Genomic DNA, 18,274 nt, shown 5'->3' with positions numbered 1-18,274 from the left:
TCATGAATTTGTCAAGGCGCCCCTTAAAAGTTGCTGTTGTATCTGCTTCCAGTACCTCCTTCAGTAAAGAGTTCCAGGCATCCACCACCTTCTGTGGGAAAAGGAAAACTTGTCTCATGCCCCTCGCACCTTAAACCTGTGTCCCCCTCATAACTGACTCTTCCACCCTGGGAAAAAGCTTCTGACTCCCCACTCTGTCCACGTCCCTCATTACCTTGTAGACTTTTATCAGGTCGCCCCTCAACCTCCATCGTCCCAGTGAAAACAAACCAAGTTTCCCCAACTTCTCCTTGTAGCTAATGCCCTCCATATTAGGCAACATGCTGGTAAATCTTATCTGTCCCCTCTCCAAAGCCTCCATATCCTTCTGGTAGTGACAACTCAGAATGCCAAAGGCCCAATAGTAACAGCAACTTGATGTACCTGAACAAGCAGGGAGGTCTGTTTCCCTCCTGCTTCCCCCTCCCTTCCTTCCTTCCACCGCCCCCTATCTGAGCAGCTTCAAGACTGAGGGTGGGTGGGCCATCCCAAACCTCGCAAGCCCCATGTAACTGCTCAGGGGTGGATGGGAGGGCAGTGCATGGCCATTTGGGTAATTTTAGCTGGTTCAGCCTTGAGAGAGAAGGTGGGAAATGGAATTTGTAGCAGGGCTGTACTGTTCTAGAATGTTCTCTCCCCAGAGATTCCTTCCCCTTGAATTTGTAACTCAGCTTGAGTCATTTGTTTATCATGGATGGTTTTTAAGGGTTTATTTTCACGCCCTCCTCCTCCACCAGGGGCTGCCTAACAGGTGATGCTGAATGGGTGACCCCCCCAGTTTCAGAATCGATCATGGCCATCTTTCGCAGTGGGAACTGGACGATGCAGAATCCATCGCCGGCCTGTGAGTGCAGCTCAGATGATATCCAGAGGATGCTGCCTAAATGTGAAGAAGGAGCAGGAGGGCTCCCACCCTCTGAGGTGAGTTAGACCCGAGACTTTGGTGTACCTGTTGTGTTTTACTCTGCCTGCTGCCTCTGCTGATCCCATCTAACCGAGAGTAAAAGCTCCAGTTCATAGAATCCCAGGAGTGCAGAGAGAGACCATTCGGCCCATTGAGTCTGCACTGACTTTCTGACAGAACATCCCACCCAAGCCCTCTCCCCATAGCCCCGTGTATTTGCCCCACTAATTCCACTAACCTAGACATCTTGGGACACTAAGGGACAATTTAGCATGGCCGAACCACCTAACCTGCACATCCTTAAAGTAAAGTTTATTTATTATTCACAAGTAAGGCTTGCATTAACATTGCATTGAAGATACTGTGAAATTCCTCTAGTCGCCACACTCCGGTGCCTGATGGGGTCAATGCACCTAACCGGCATGTCTTTCAGAATGTGGGAGGAAACCAGAGCACCCGGAGGAAACCCACGCAGACATGGGGAGAACGTGCAAACTCCATACAGACAATGACCCAAGCCAGGGATCGAACCCAGAACCCTGGTGCTGTGAAGCAGCAGTGCTAACCACTGTACTACTGCGCCATCAGTCTTTGTGGGAGAAAACCCACACAGACATGGGGAGTGCATGTAAACTCCACAGAGACAGTGACCCAAGGCCGAAATCGAACCTGGGTTCCTGGCACTGTGAGGCAGCGATGCTAACCACCATAGCTCCCCCTTTTGTATGTTACACTATTTTCCAGGTTGTGAGATTTGCTGGGAACCTAGAATGGACAGTTGAGGGTGTAACTAACACTGCCGCGTGTAATGACTCTGAGCTATTTCTGATAGAGCTGTAAATTGTGTGTGTCCTGTGGTAATCTTGTTGCAATTGTTTGGATCTTGCTGCACACACTCAGATGTATGCATCCTATATAATTGGATTGTAGCTTTTATCCTGAGCTCCCTACAACTGTTACACCTATAACTTCTCAAAAATCTTGGACCAGAGTCTCTGGCCTCCCAGCTGCATCTTTCCCACTGGCGGGAGGTAGCGCGTTGTTCGCTAATAGCGGGATTCTCTGACCCCACTGCTGTCAATGGGAATTCCCATTGATGTCATCCCACGCCAGCAGGAAAACTGCGGGCGGGGTGGGCTGTTAGCAGGACTGGAGAATCCTGCCGGCGTGAATGGCCAGAGAATTCAAGCCCTTATGTCTACATGTAACTCCTGTCCACAGACTTCCCTTGACGAGTATTTGTCTCCCATTCACCCTGTATCGATTCTTATACCCACATTTCTCATGAAAACCACCAATTTAAACGTGTTACAATTTGCTCACAATTATGTGCCAGCTTGGCCTACATTTTGCTTAATAATTTTGTATATTTCAAACTTTGTTTATTATCAAGTCCAAACTTTAATGTGTTTCCTTTCTGTTTTGATAGTACATTCTCTTTCCTCAGTGACCTGCTGTTAATCAGGGCCTCACAGCGCCAGGACCTGGGTTCGATTCCTGGCTTGGGCCACTTCTGTGGGGAGTTTGCGTGGGTTTCCTCCGGGTGCTCCAGTTTCCTCCCACACTCCAAAGATGTGCAGGTTAGGTTGATTGGCCATGTTAAATTGCCCCTTAGTGTCAGGGGGACTAGCAAGGTAAAGATGTGGGGCAATGGGGATAGTGGCTGGGTGGGTTTGTGGCCGGTGCAGACTTGATGGGCCAAATAGCCTCCTTCTGCACACTAGTGATTCTATGATTCTCATTGTCTTCAGCTGATGCTGCTGCCCCCTCTTCAGCTTGTAAAAGGTTCCAAAGTTGCAGTTGAATCTGTCCCTGCTGCCTTTCCAGGCTGCTCCTTCCAGATCCAGTTTCTAGGGAGAGGGAGGTGTGGTGAAAGTGTCATTGGGACGAGTAATCCAGGGACCCAGACTAAAGCTCACAGAGACGTGACTTCAAAAGGCAGCTGGTGGAATTTGAATTCCGCCAATATATCTGGAATATAAAAGCTGGTTTTGGTAAAGGTGACCATGAAACTATCATCAATAGTCATAAAAACCCACCTGCTTCATTCCTCCTTCAGGGCAGGATATCTGCCGTCTTTACCTGGTCTGGCCTACAGCAATGTGGTTGACTCTTAGCTGCCTCTGTCATAGATTTTTACAGCGGAGAAAAAGGCCCTTTGGCTCATTGTGTCTGCCCCAGCCAGCAAACACTATCTATTCTAATCCTGCTTTCCAGCATTTGGTCCAAAGCCAAAGCATGTGATGGTATTTCAAATCCTTCTAAGTGTTTCTTAATGTTGAGGGTTCCTGTCTCTACCACCCTTTTCAGGCAGTGAATTCCATCCCCTCTAAATCTCCTCCTCCTTTGTTTAAACACATGACCCCTGGTTATTGATTCCTTTACTAAAGGGAGAGGTTTCTTCCTGTCAATGTCCCTCATTATTTTGTATGCCTCCAGGAGATTCCCCCCTCATCCTCCTTTGCTGTAAGGAAATCTACCCCTGCCTAGTCAGCCTCTCTTTGTCACCGCAAAGAAAAGCGAACCAGACAGTGGTTTCATGGTCATCATTAGATTTTTAATTCCAGACTTCCACTGAACTCAGATTTCACCATCCACCATGGTGGGATTGGAACCCGGGTCCCCAGAGTACTACCATCGATCTCTGGGACATCCAATAACCATATATATCACTGTGCCACTCCCTCCTGTACAGGGGCAATTAGGAATGGGTATCAAATGCTGGCCTGCACTCCACTGATAATTTTTTAAAGTTTTGCATATAGGAACATTTATTCCAAGAACATTTGTACGTCATTGACGCAGTTGGAAACATTTCTGTGATATTCATTGTAACCTCGCCTTCCCACCACTTTCTCCAACTGTTTGGGCTCCATTTTTCTCTTTATGAATAGTTTAATCTCTGGCTTTGGGCAGCTGAAATTCTCTGGCTGTTCAAGCTGGCGGGATTATCCAATCCCAGCGGCAGCACATCCCTGCCCATGGGTTTCCCGCCGGCGTGGATGCCCATGTCAATGGGAATTCCATTCCAATGGGAATTCCCATTGACAGCAGCAGGTCCAGAGAATCCCAACGCTAGCAAATGATGCGCCACCTCCCACTGGCAGGAAACACGAGGCTGGAGAATCTCACTCCTGGTATTTCTGTAATTTATCGCTGTGATCCATTGAACCATCTCCCTGTGATCCTGGAGCCAGAGTTTCTGTCCTGCTCTATACTCCTCAGTCTTGGCTTCAATCAGCAGCATTGAGTTGCTGCAACATTCCAAGAGAAAAATTTAAATCTTCAACACTCTGACTTGTGTGGCACAACTATAAAGTCTTGTGATGTACATTTAATTTCTTCCACTCACTGCCCTGCACCAGTCTAAACCCTTTCTCCATTGGCAAAAAAGTGGTATTAAGTTTATGTTTATTTATTAGTCGCAAGTAGGTTTACATCAGTTTCTGCTCAGTGATTCTGCGCTATCATGTGTCTTGAAGGCTGTCTTGGAGAATACTGGCCCTTCGGTTGCCTTCAAGACATGAAGCAACGCAGAATCGTTGAGCAGAAACTGATAGCCAAGTTACGCATGCATGAGGACCGGCTCAACTGATATCTTGGGTTCATGTCACACTACATGTAGCCTCTACCATTTAGCCTGAGTTTGCAAATTCCTACTAACCATCCAGGATTGATACAATTTGCATCTCTTTAATCTGTGATTATCCCTCTCTCCACTCACATTGTCTATACCTGTAAAGACTTCATTACCTGTAAAGACTCGAATTCCAATTGTTATCTTGCAGTTGTGCCTCTGTCTGTATATGCCGTGTTTGTGAACCCACCTCTCCACTCACCTGATGAAGGAACAGCGCTCCAAAAGCTTGTGATTCCAAATAAATCTGTCGGACTTTAATCTGGTGTTGTGAGACGACTTATTGTGCCCAGCCCAGTCCAATGCCAGCATCTCCACATCATAAGTTTTTAAAGTTTATTCATTCGTGTCACAAGTAGGCTTGCATTATCACTGCAATGAAGTTACTGTGAAAATCCCCTAGTCGCCACAGTCTGGTGCCTGTTTGCATACACTGAGGAAGAATTTTGCATGGCCAATCCACCTAACCAGCACGTCTTTCGGACTGTGGCAGGAAACCCGAGCAGATGCAGGGAGAACATGCAAACTCCACACAGACACTGACCCAAGCTGGGAATCGAACCCAAGTCCCTGGCACTGTGAGGCAGCAATGCTGACCGCTATGCCACCATGCCGGAATTACATTGGAATGAGCCAGTGGTGCTGGTTGCTTTGTGTGGTGGCAGTAATGGGGGACGGTGCAATGCTGCTTTCTGCTGACAGAAGTTGGATTTCTTTTTCTGAACAGTTGCGACGGAATACAGGAGACATTCTTCAGAATCTAACTGGCAGGAATATCTCTGACTACCTCGTGAAGACCTACCCCCAGATCATTAGTAAAAGGTACAGAGTGGCACCAATTTGAGTGCAAACTAAATATATTTGTCATTAAACCGACACTGAATTACTCAAGAATGCTTTTAAAACCACCTTTAGTTTTAGTGCTGTATTCTGTATTTAACAGAAATCTCTTGTTCATGTTTACAGTCTGAAAACTAAGAAGTGGGTGAATGAGTTCAGGTACGTTATTGCAGCAAGGTTAATAGATTAGGACATTATAATATACTGGCACATTAGCTAGGAAGAGCAAGGTTGCATTTGTATTCTGATTATGCAAATGTTCAGTAATATTGTGTGCTTTAACTGCTCCAATTAAAAAGGATCTGTCCCTCCCTGAGTCCTGTGGTCAATAATTGGACACTCACAGATGTCAAACCATTGCTCCATTCTCTAACCCAAGTACACTCTTGCCTAAAAGAATTATTTTTTCTGGGGTGGGTGGCAGGCGTGGAGTTTGAAGGGTTTTTTTTAACCATTTTACCTTCACAAATGTGTGTCATTATAGATAAAAACACAAAAACCAGCACAATCCTTTCAGCATCTGTAAAGGGAGGAAGACTCCGGTTAATGTCAAGGAACTGAGAACCACAAGCCTGTCTTCCCCTTCCTCCAGGTGCTGACAACCCCACTGTGTATTTCTGGAAGTTTCTGTTTATCTTTTTTGTTTGATTTCCAACACACTTGCACAGTTCTCTTTTTAATCAGTGTAATAATGAAGCTGCATACTGCTTTCATTTCCTGTCCGCTCTTTAAACGGATTGGATAAGAGATGCACAGAATGAAGCAAATCAGCCTCTTCATTGTGACGATCTGTTGCAGGTACGGAGGATTCTCACTGGGAGCTCAGAGCTCCCAGGTTTTGCCTTCCCTCAATGAAGTCAATCACTCCATTATTGAGATCAGCTCACGTATGAATGTCACAAAGGTAAGGAACTGGCCTAAATCATTGCACTTTTTAAGCTGTGTTTTCTACTGCATGTCTGTTAGATTTTGAGTAACTGTCCAGTACAGGGCAGTATATAATAATAACATGACTGACTTATATATAATGACTGATTATATGTAACATTAATATATATTTGTTTCATAAATCACTAACTCGAGGGTTTTTGGCACTGAGGAATGGAACGCTTGGCTATTGCTTGTCATGTTAGCATAGAATCGTGCAGTGCAGAAGGCCATTCAGCCCATCACGTCTACACTGACCACAGTCCTACCCAGGCTCTATCCCTGACATTGAGGCAATTTAGCACAGCCAATCCACCTAACCTGTGTATCTTTGGACTGCGGGAGGAAACTGGAGCACTGGGAGGAAACCCATGCAGACACGGGGAGAATGTGCAAACTCCACACCGTGCCTTGGGTCCATAGCGCTGTGAGGCAGCAGTGGTAATCACTGTACCACCATGCCACCCGTGCACTCATAGATCAGGAACATATCGGAAACATTTGCTTCCTCTGCATTCCCTAGGAATGTGCAGCACAGGTTCGGTAGAGCAAAGCTTCTCCTCAATCCAAGCCTTTGAGTCCTAAACTGTTCAACAGGAACCTTTCCCTGACCAGGACTGCTTGTTGAATGAGATTTGAGATCTGGGCCATTTAGGAGTGTTAAGAACCAACTAATTGAGACTGTGTCTGTTGCTGTTTTATGTTGGATTTTGATATTCAGCAGACAGAAGAAACTTTAATCCCGGGCTCCAGAGGGACTCATAAATCTGCCGCCTTTGTTTGTTTGAGAGGCCATATGACACCAGTCCAACAGGTTTATTTGAAATCGTGAAGGAGCAGTGCTCTGAAAGCTTGTGATTTCAAATGAACCTATTGGACTATAACCTGGTGTCATGTGACCTCTCATCTTGTCAGCCCCAATTCAACACCGAGATCTCCCACATGTTAGTATGTTTAGGAACACGGGTGTTTTGCAGATCATGCTATTGTAAATTCTCATTGAGATGGAATGTTGTTTGATTTTTATACATGTTGCTGCCATGGTGTATTCATGTAGTTTACAGTCTAATTCCAGAATCTCTCAATCCCTGCAGTGCAGAAGGAGGCAATTCGGCCCATCAAGTCTGCACCGACAATCCCAGTAAAAAGTCTGACAACACCAGGTTTTAGTCCAACCTATTTATTTGATAATATACTCGCAAGCTTTCGAGGGGACTGCCTCTTCGTCAGGTGAATGGAGAGTTGTGGCCTCAGACAGAGCATATAAAGCACAGACAGTTTAGAGATTACTGATTAAAATGTGAATCCTTACACCTAACCTGCTGTTCAAGACCTGAAGTGGCTGATAATGTGAGTGGAAGGAGCACTGATCACAGTTTAAAGAGATGTGTATTGTCTCCAGACAGTACAGTAAGTGAGGTTTTGCAAACCCAGGCAAGTCACGATGCAATTTTACAACTCATCCGCTTTATCCTGGACCACAATGTCTTCACCTTCAACAACCAGTTTTTCATCCAGACACATGGAACAGCCATGGGGACCAAATTTGCACCTCAATATGCCAACATCTTCATGCACAAGTTCGAATAAGACTTCTTCACTGCACAGAATCTTCAACCGATGCTGTACACTAGATACATTGATGACATTTTCTTCCTTTGGCCTCATGGTGAACAATCACTGAAACAACTATATGATGATATCAACAAATTCCACCCCACCATCAGACTCACCATGGACTATTCCCCAGAATCAGTTGCATTCTTGGACACACGCATCTCCATTAAGGACGGTCACCTCAGCACCTCACTGTACCGCAAGCCCACAGACAATCTCACAATGCTCCACTTCTCCAGCTTCCACCCTAAACATGTTAAAGAAGCCATTCCCTATGGACAAGCCCTCCGTATACACAGGATTTGCTCAGATGAGGAGGATCGTGACAGACACCTCCAGACCCTGAAAGATGCCCTCATAAGAACAGGATATGGTGCTCGACTCATAGATCGGCAGTTCCGATGCGCCACAGTGAAAAACCGCACCGATCTCCTCAGAAGGCAAACACAGGATACAGTGGACAGAGTACCCTTCGTCATCCAGTACTTCCCCGGAGCGGAGAAGCTACGACATCTTCTCCGGAGTCTTCAACATATCATTGATGAAGACGAACATCTCGCCAGGGCTATCCCCACACCCCCACTTCTTGCTTTCAGACAACCACACAATCTCAAACAGACCATTGTTCGCAGCAAACTACCCAGCCTTCAGGAGAACAGTGACCACAATACCACACAACCCTGCCACAGCAACCTCTGCAAGACATGCCGGATCATCGACACGGATACCATCATCACACGTGAGAATACCATCCACCAGGTACATGGTAAATACTCTTGCAACTCGGCCAACATTGTCTACCTGATACGTTGCAAGAAAGGATGTCCCGAAGCATGGTACATTGGGGAGACCATGCAGACGCTACGACAACGGATGAATGAACATCGCTCGACAGTCACCAGGCAAGACTGTTCCCTTCCTGTTGGCGAACACTTCAGTGGTCACGGGCATTCAGCCTCTGACCTTCGGGTAAGCATTCTCCAAGGCGGCCTTCATGACACACGACAGCGCAGAGTCGCTGAACAGAGACTGATAGCCAAGTTCCGCACACATGAGGACGGTCTCAACAGGGATCTTGGGTTCATGTCGCACTACCTGTAACCCCCGTGACTTGCCTGGGTTTGCAAAACCTCACTTACTGTACTGTCTGGAGACAATACACATCTCTTTAAACTGTGATCAGTGCTCCTTCCACTCACATTATCAGCCACTTCAGGTCTTGAACAGCAGGTTAGGTGTAAGGATTCACATTCTAATCAGTAATCTCTAAACTGTCTGTGCTTTATATGCTCTGTCTGAGGCCAGAACTCTCCATTCACCTGACGAAGGGGCTAACCCCGAAAGCTTGTGAGTATATTATCAAATAAATAGGTTGGACTAAAACCTGGTGTTGTCAGACTTTTTACTGTGTTTACGCCAGTCCAACGCCAGCATACCCACATCCTGACAATCCCACCCAGGGCCTATCCCTGTAACCTCACATATTTACCCTGCTAGTCTCCCCGGCACAAAAGGGCAATTTAGTGTAGCTGATTAACCAACCCGCACATCTTTGGAGTGTGGGAGAAAACTGGAGTATCCGGAGGAAACCCACGCAGACACGGGGAGGACGTGCAAACTCTACACAGACAGTGATCTGAGGCCGGAATTGAACCTGGATCCCTGGTGCTGTGAGGCAGCAGAGACATGCTGCCCCCTTACAAATCATATGTTGTAATTTATAAGTATGCCATGGCTATATTCTGTAAGAACACACTTTAATATATTCTAAATGTCACTTTGATAAATCCCAGGTCTGCCTCAGCAGCTCCTGTCAACTGAGGGCTCAGCCTGGAGCGCCATCAGGAGGTGCTTGGCAGAACTGCAGGCTGTTTAAATTTGTCCGGTTGATCATTATTTTTGAATATGAAATGTAACTGCCCTGGAAACACTGTTTGTCTATCACCTTATTTGGGACTCTGACTTATTTGAATTATTGTTTGAATTATTTTGAAGCATTTGTCTCTTGCCTTGAATTATTGACATTTACTTTCCTGTTTCTCCCCCCCACCCACCGCCAGGGCAGTTCCATGGACCGACTGCTGGGAAACATTGCCAACTTTATCGAGGGGCTGAACACCAAAAATAATGTCAAAGTATGTCTGAAGGCTTTCTATCGATCTCCTCCTGCTGCCAACTCTCTCGAGTTTTGAGTCCATTACACTTTGAACTGTCAAACTTTTTTTTTAAAGCCAGCTGTTTACTGCTGTTTTCTTTCAATCTGGAGTCAAACTGACAGGCATCTGCCAATCTATAGGTTTCCCTCTTGTGTAGCAATCAAACTCCATTAAGTCATGTGGCCTTAAAAGATGAGGCCAGATTAAACCATACAGAGTAGAGATGAATAGCAGAGATATGTTTTAAAGGTACATGAGGGAGAGCAACAGAAAGATCCGCTGATAGAACTAAACAAAGTGAGGCAGGAGGAGACTCATGTTGAGTTTAACTGTGGACATGGTTCAAATGGGCCAAAAAGAATGTCCCAGTGCTGTGAATTCTGTATAGTTGCACTTCAGCATCAGAATAGTGCATCATACAATACATATTAGATACCAGATAGGACCAGAAGGAGGCCATTTGGCCCTTGAGCCTGCGCTGCTATTCATCATGGTCATGGCTGATTGTCCAACTCAATAGCCTAATCCTGCTTTCTCCTCGTAACCTTTGATCCCATTCGCTCCAGATGCTATATCTAGCTGCCTCTTGAATACATTCAGTGTTTTGGCACCAACTACTTCCTGTGGTAATGATTTCCTCAGGCTCACTGATCTTTCAGTGAGGAAATGTCTCCTCATCTCCATCCTAAATGGCCTACTCTGAATCCTCAGACTGTGACCCGTGGTTCTGGACACCCCCACCATCGGGAACATCCTCCCTGCATCTACCCTGTCTAGAATTTTGAGTCTCCATGAGACCACCCCCCGCCTCCCCACCACCACCACCACCACCACCCGCCTTCATTCGTCTGAACTCCAGTGAAAACAATCCTAACTAGTCAATCTCTTCTCATACATCAGTCCCGCTATCCCCAGAATCACCCTGATAGATCTTCACCGCACTCCCTCGAGAGCAAGAACATCCTTCCTTACAAAAAGAGACCAAACCTGCACATGACTTGCCACATGCGATCCACAGGAGAGCTACTCATTTTTTATTTTAAATTATAAAGTTGGATTTCCTGACGGTTAGAGATTGTTGTCTGGCTTTTGCATAGCTTTTTTTTAAAATATTTGTTGACGGGATGTGATCATCACTGACAAGCCCCATCCTTTGAGAGCAGTCAGTCACATTGCTGTGAGGCTGGAATCATGTGTAAACCAGACCAGGTAAGGACAGTAGATAGCCTTTCCTGAAAGGCATTAAGTGAACCAGATGGGGTTTTATGACAATTAAAGGTAGTTTTCTTTGGCATCAGGACTGAGACTAGTTTTCAGTTGCGGATTTATGAATTGAATTTAAATGTCCTGTGGTGGAACCTGTGTCCTCAGACCATTATCCTGGACCTCTGGATTATTAGCCCTGGGCCGTTATAACTATATCACCACCCCCGATGGCACTCTGCAGCAGAATTCTAGCTGGTTTCAGCCAAACGGGATGAGGATAGGTTGACTCCATTCCTGCTTCCAAACCATTTCAGCTGGATTACACTCTATCTACTGATGCTGATAGGCCAGGCGCCCGGACCAATTGTGCATAGGCCCTCAGCTCGTTGTCGGTGCACTGCTTCATGCCCGTCAGCTGATGCCAGTACTGGTTTGTGCCCACACCAGTGTGACATTGTCCACTCAGGCACTCACCCTGGTGCATTCTGTCCACTGCTGACCCCTCTCCTCACTGTGCCATCACCACATGGTGCTCTGATGTCCAGCTGTTGCCAGCCACAGTCTATCGGGCTCCATGCCCTAGTTGTTGCTGTTTATAGTACTCTAACTCATACACACCATCCTTGTTAGTTACTATTCTTTCTGGGCACCACAATATTCATCATAGCTCCTGTCTGCCTATTATTTTCCCAGCCCCTGGTTCATGGTTGCAGAATGAACTGGACCCATCTTCCCCGCAGTGGCAATGTTAGTTCTTTCAGGATTTTTGTAATTCTGCCCAGTTTGATTGCTTACATCAAGTGGAAAATTTGTCTCTGTGATAGCCAAGGAAAGGGCCAGGCTCAGCTGTGACGTCTCCACAGTCAAATAGCCAGGTCATTGGTGAAAGCTGACCAAGGACTGACGCGATTGGCACTGCGGGAGGGAGTAAATTAGACACAGATCAAAAAACAGTGATTCTTTGATAACAACATGTAGAGAATATTCTACTGGAGTGATAGCAGCTTCAGTGTGATTGCCAGTTTATGTTAGCCCATTTCCCATCTATATAACGTTTAGATGGAATGGAGTGATTAAGTAGGAGGCTTGAGTATACTCCTGATACAGTGGAAGTAATCTTTATTTTTATTTTGCAGGTCTGGTTCAATAACAAAGGCTGGCATTCCATGGTGAGTTTTGTGAATGTGATGAACAATGCGGTACTGAGAGCAAATCTCCCATCGGGAAAAGATCCCAGAATGTTTGGGATTACAGCCTTCAACCACCCACTCAACCTGACCAAAGAACAGTTCTCTGAGGTGGCAATGTAAGTAGCTGCTAGAACCTCACGGATACACCTGCAAGTTAAATAGTGTATATATACACACACACACACACACACACACACACACACACACACACACACACACACACACACCCCGGGCATTGAACCAGACAGATGAGCAGCAGCTGGGATATAGTTGCCCCTGCTCCTGGCCAGGGTTCCTCCTCGGGATCGCTGTCTAGTGGCTTTGGAGCCCCGTGAGTGTGAACGTGAGGCAAAAACATTTTGGACTCAACAGCTATGCCCTATACAAGCAAATGGCCTGTTGGTGAGGCTCATGGGTGAATAATTATAATTTATCTAATGGAACAAAATTCCTCCTTCATTGTTGTATATTGTACCTTGATGCAAATATTATTATTAAATTAGACATTCATCTCTCCAAGCTTTCTTTCTCTGCTACGAGAGATCCTCCCCCTATTCCGTGCACCCTCATCTCCAATAATAAATATGAGGAGTGCCTATATTTCTTTGTCACCGAAGTTGAGACCATTTAACTGTCTCTGCTGTTCTGATACCAATAATGTGACCACCTCCCCAGATTTCCTTCTCCCACAGCCTGATTGTAGACCATTCTCCATTTTCACCCTCCATCTCTTTCACCACCCACCCTACCCCACCCCCCTGTGTTTGCTTCAAGCTCATCTCAGCCATGAGACCCACCTCCTTTTGACTGCGGTCGAAGTGTATCATCCGTTCTCTCTATCCTTGATCTCTTTGCAGCCTTCAACATGACGACCCAATCCTGTTTCTTTCAACCAAGCTCCTTAATGTTCCATCTCTGTAGAATGGTACTCTTCACAATCCAATAAATGTAAGAATGGAGTTGGAGCAGGAGTAGGCCATTCAGCCCCTCAAGCCTGCTCTGCCATTTGATAAGAGACTTCTGGATAAGTACATGGGACTTAGAGGGTTATAGATAAACCTAATGGGTAGGGACATGTTCAGTGCAACCTGTGGGCCAAAGGGCCTGTTTGTGCTGTAGTTTTTCTATATTCTATGTTTTAAGATTGTAGCTGATTTGATTGCAGCTTCAACACTGCTGCTTTCCTGTCTACCCCCATATCCTTCAATTCTCGATTGACAATGGAGTATTTCCAACTCTGTCTTAAAACTGTTTGATGAGCAGCCCCCACTATTCTCGGGGGCAGAGAATTCTATAGACTAATGACTCTCTGAGGAAAAACAAAATACTTCTCATCTCCATCTTAAATGTTTGTTACCTGTGTCCCCTAATTCTAACCCCTCTGTCGGGGGAAACCTACTTTCAGCATTTACCTTGTCAAGTCTCCACAGGTTCCATGTTTCAATGAGATCACCTTTCATACTTCTGAACTCCAATAGTTACAAGTCCAACTTGACCATCCTTTCCTTTAAGATAACTCTTAAAACTCTTCTTATCTGTTTCTATAATTCTAGCTACCTACCTTTCTCTCGTACTCTAATTTCTCCCTTTTTAAAAAAAATTCTCTTATTTTCAGACCTCCCACTGTTCTTTGTAGAATTATTTGCCATTTCCTTTCAATTTGATGGTATTTTCCTCGGTTAGCAAAGGCTGGTGCATCCTCCTCGGAGACGACTCCTTTCTCACTGATATGTATCTTTGAGTATTATGAAATATCTCCTTAAGTGTCTGTCCCTGCCTCTGTATTGATCTACTCCTTGACCTAATTTTGAAGTTCTCTTTAACCAGTCCTAGGTTTGTACTCTTATGTGAAATTATTTTAGGTTTAAAAGCATAAACCTTAGCTCACTCTCCTCTCCCTCAAACCGAACATGAAATTCAATCATATTAAGATCAGTGCAGCTCAGGGACTCCTTTGTTATGAAGTCATTAATTAATCCTATCTCATTACACGTTGCCGATCTGGAATAGCCTGTTCTCTGGCTCAAGAACAGTGGTCTCTAAGATTTTATTCCAACCCCCATGATATAGAATTCCATTCCGCATTACCTCCCTTAACCCATCTTACTGGCTAAGCTTTCCGTCGCCGCACTTAAAGTTGGCTCAGTGCCCATTTTGTTTTGTTTCCCTGAAGCACCTTGTGTTACTGATCTTTCACAAATATATTTGATTTGTCCACTTATCTTTGGTTGGCATGAGGCTTTCAATATTCAAACTTGCGTTGAAGAAGAAAGGAGGTGGCATGGCGGCACAGTGGTTAGCACTGCTGCTTCACAATGCCAGGGATCTAGGTTTGCTTTCAGCCTCGGGTCACTATCCATATGGGGTTTGCATATTCGCCCTGTGTCTGCATGGGTTTTCTCCCACAGTCCAAAGGCATGCAGGTTAGGTGCGTTGGCCATGATAAATTGACCCTAGTATCGGGGGATTAGCAGGGGTTACAGGAATAGGCCCTGGCTGGGATTGTGGTCGGTACAGACTCGATGGGCCGAATGGCCGCCTTCTGTACTGTAGGGATTCTATGATGTGTGACGTTGTTGTTTGTGTGACTGTGTCCAGCTTGTGACATTGAGCCTCTTCCCCCTCCTTTTAGGATAGGCACCTCTGTTGATTTGCTGGTCTCCATTTGCGTCATCTTTGCCATGTCCTTTGTGCCGGCCAGCTTTGTCCTCTTCCTCATTGAAGAACGTGTCAGCAAAGCCAAGCACCTTCAGTTTGTCAGTGGTGTGAAGCCTGGCATTTATTGGCTCGCTAATTTTGCGTGGGATATGGTAAGTACGACTCAGCTCATGATGAAGTGTGCACGAGCTGTGGAAGGAACCTGAACCAATGGGGTAGAGTCTGAAATAGAATACACTGTACATGGATAAAACCCCGTGCGGATGCTGGAATCTGAAACAAAAACAGAAGATGCTGGAGAATCCCAGCAGGACTGACAGCATCTGGGGAGAGAGAGTAGAGGCAACATTTCAAGTCTGGGTGACACTTCATCAGAACAGAAGACAATAAAAAATAGGACGAGATTCATACTGTCCAGAACTAGAGGATATAGGTTTAAGGTGAGAGAGGAACGATGTAAAAGGAACCTGTGGGTCAACTTTTTCACACAGAGGGCAGTGCGTGTGTGGAATGAGCTGCCAAAGGAGGTGGTAGAGGCAGGTCCAATACATTTTAAAATGCATTACGACAGCTACGTGGATGGGAAAGGTTTAGAGGGATATGGGCCAAATTCAGGCAAAAGGGACTAGTTCAGTTTAGGAAATCTGGTCGGTATGGATGAGTTGGGCCAAAGGGCCTGTTCCTATGCTGTTCCTATATCTCTATGATTTTATATCATAGTCAAAAAGACAAAAGGAATGTAAATGGTGGTGATCTTGGCTATGAAGGGTGCTGATAGAGGCCATTAAGAGACCAGGATTTGTAAATAGCAGAACAAAGGTAAGCAGACTCACAGCACAACCTCAGACATGTATTAGGTGACCAGATTGGGGTGGGGGGGGGAGAGAATGGAAAAAGGATAGAAAGCAAAATTTTAAGAAAGTAGAAAAATGAAACGATGGGAGAAAGGGAATTTTTTAAAAAGATATAAATTAAAATGGGGTGAAGATGGAGGAAAGAATTCACGCTGTGATGTTGTCAAATTCAGTGTTCAGTCCAGAAGGCTGTAAGGTGCCTAATTGGAATTTTATTTTATTTCTGTTATGGTTCGGGTCAGAAACTCAAGTGTTTTATGAATCCCGCCTGAACCATAAGTTTTACATTTTGAATTTGGCTAGGATAAGCATGAGATGTTCTACTTCAAATGTGATTCAAATGACTCACTAGGGAGCTTTTATCAAACAAGGTTTATTTAAGAATATAGTTAACATGTATAGTAAGCAAATCCCTGTCACCTGACCAGCCCTGTTTTTTTTCTCCTCCCAACAATGACACCACCTAAGGCTGTGAGCATGAATTAAAAAAAAGCTCTTAAAGGTACACCGACATTACTTTTTTAAAAAATGTTTTTTCATTTCTTCCACCGTTTGGTCTCTGACTTCTGTCAATCCCACTCCCACTCCACTCCACTCTGCCCCATCCCATCAACTGCGTAAATGTCATCCTATATTATTATCTTCAGCTCTGACGAAGGGTCATCCAGAATCGAAACGTTGGCTCTATTTCTCTCCCCACAGATACTGTCACACCTGCTGAGATTTTCCAGCATTTTGTGCTTTGGTAAATTGTACATAGATTTTGAAAGGTGATTCTGGGACTACGTGAAGTGGGATTGGGGAGCAGCCTAACACTTATTTAAGAAAGGAGAGGACAATTGGTTAGAAATGCACAAGTTAAACCTAGGACAATGAGCATGAATTTGTTAAAGACAAGCTGCTTTAGACCAATGTTTTATTTTTGAAGGAGCAGCTAACTGGATAGATGAGGGAAATATATTCTATGTGATATTGATTTAATTTATTTAGTAGATGAGTCAGGAGACTGGTTATAAAATCTCTGTGTTATTACAGGAGGGAATATAGCAACAAGTTAGTTGGCAAACAAAAACAAGAGTTTACAGTTAATGGGCTTTTCTTGGACCAGAGAAGGATTGAAAGTTTTGAACTGTTGTGGTCAGTGCTCAGTCTACTTTTTGTTCACTGTATGTAATGATGATTCGGGCTGGTGTATGAAGAGCACAACATTGATATTTGCTGATGACACAAATGAAAGAAGTTTAGCAAGCAACGAAGATAACTCTGAAAGACTTCAGTAAGACCTAGTCAGAATGGGCAGATAGGTAATGGGTGCAACTTATTAAGGAAAAGTATAAGGTAACACACAGTTTGAGAGAAAAACATTGAAAGGACGTTCACACAATGGAGTGTGGATGAATGGGATGACATGGGGCTCAAATACACCATGCACAGAGTGCAAGTGCACTCACGTTTGGGGTTTTCTAAGCAAGATTATAAAGTAAAAGAGTAAAGAAATAAGGGGGGGTGGAGCAATGCTCTAATGCCACTGCACCACTTTTATAGAGCAGTGGGCCAGGAGACTCATGCCGAGGCCATTTTGTAGGATCCCCATTGGGTGCACGGCCTCTGCGAGTCTCTGATTGCCGGATTTCCGGCTCCGTTGTCTCTGTGCCAAAAATCGGCGGAGTGCCAAGGAAATTATGTTAATGTTAATTCAAATCTGTTTTTACATTTCATTAGTAGGCCTGGGACTGAAATGTCTGGTGCCTGGCTGGCCTGGGCATGTTCGGGGTGGCAGCAGTCGGGCTGTGGGGGAGTGGGAGGGCTGGCACTGTGGGGGTCGCAGGGCTGCCAGTGAACGAGCTGGCCAGTAATCGGGAGACCAGCAATGCAGGGTTGTTGCGCGTGAGTCAATCTCAGCACTAAGTGGCCCACTCAGTGCTACGCTGCCGTCTTCACCGGTGGGAATAGGCCGTGCCCCTGATTTTTAGCGTGATTCACACTAGTGCACTCTGCAGTGCACGGAGTGTGGGAGATTCATTTTGAAACTCCCGCTGGAAAAACCAGCAGGATTTACTCAAATTCAACACTTAAAATGTTTTGGGGAGAATCACCCCCGGTGATGTGTTTATACAGAACATGTTCTCAGCCACTATGAGTATTACGTACAGTGATTAGAGAACATGCAATGTAAATAAACAAGGGACAGGAAGTTAGTTACAAGGAGAGACTGGAATTATCTGCAGTACAGTGGCATGGGCTAA

General features: G+C 45.2%; 1 protein-coding gene across 1 annotated transcript in view; it reads left to right on the top strand.

Moving 5' to 3' along the window:
• Positions 1–18,274, top strand: part of LOC145358565 (phospholipid-transporting ATPase ABCA1-like) — a 172,041-nt gene that overhangs the window by 128,838 nt on the left and 24,929 nt on the right. Inside the window, 7 exon segments of the mRNA XM_080212727.1 lie at positions 777–960; positions 5,308–5,402; positions 5,547–5,579; positions 6,219–6,324; positions 10,025–10,099; positions 12,463–12,632; positions 15,149–15,326. Of these exon segments, the coding sequence (XP_080068853.1) occupies positions 777–960; positions 5,308–5,402; positions 5,547–5,579; positions 6,219–6,324; positions 10,025–10,099; positions 12,463–12,632; positions 15,149–15,326 (841 nt within the window).

This window comes from Carcharhinus amblyrhynchos, chromosome 26 (assembly GCF_965287045.1).
Source record: "Carcharhinus amblyrhynchos chromosome 26, sCarAmb.v2.hapA, whole genome shotgun sequence".
Classification (NCBI taxonomy): Eukaryota; Metazoa; Chordata; class Chondrichthyes; order Carcharhiniformes; family Carcharhinidae; genus Carcharhinus; species Carcharhinus amblyrhynchos.
Note: the sequence above shows the minus strand (reverse complement) of the source record. Positions and strands in the feature narration are given on the sequence as shown.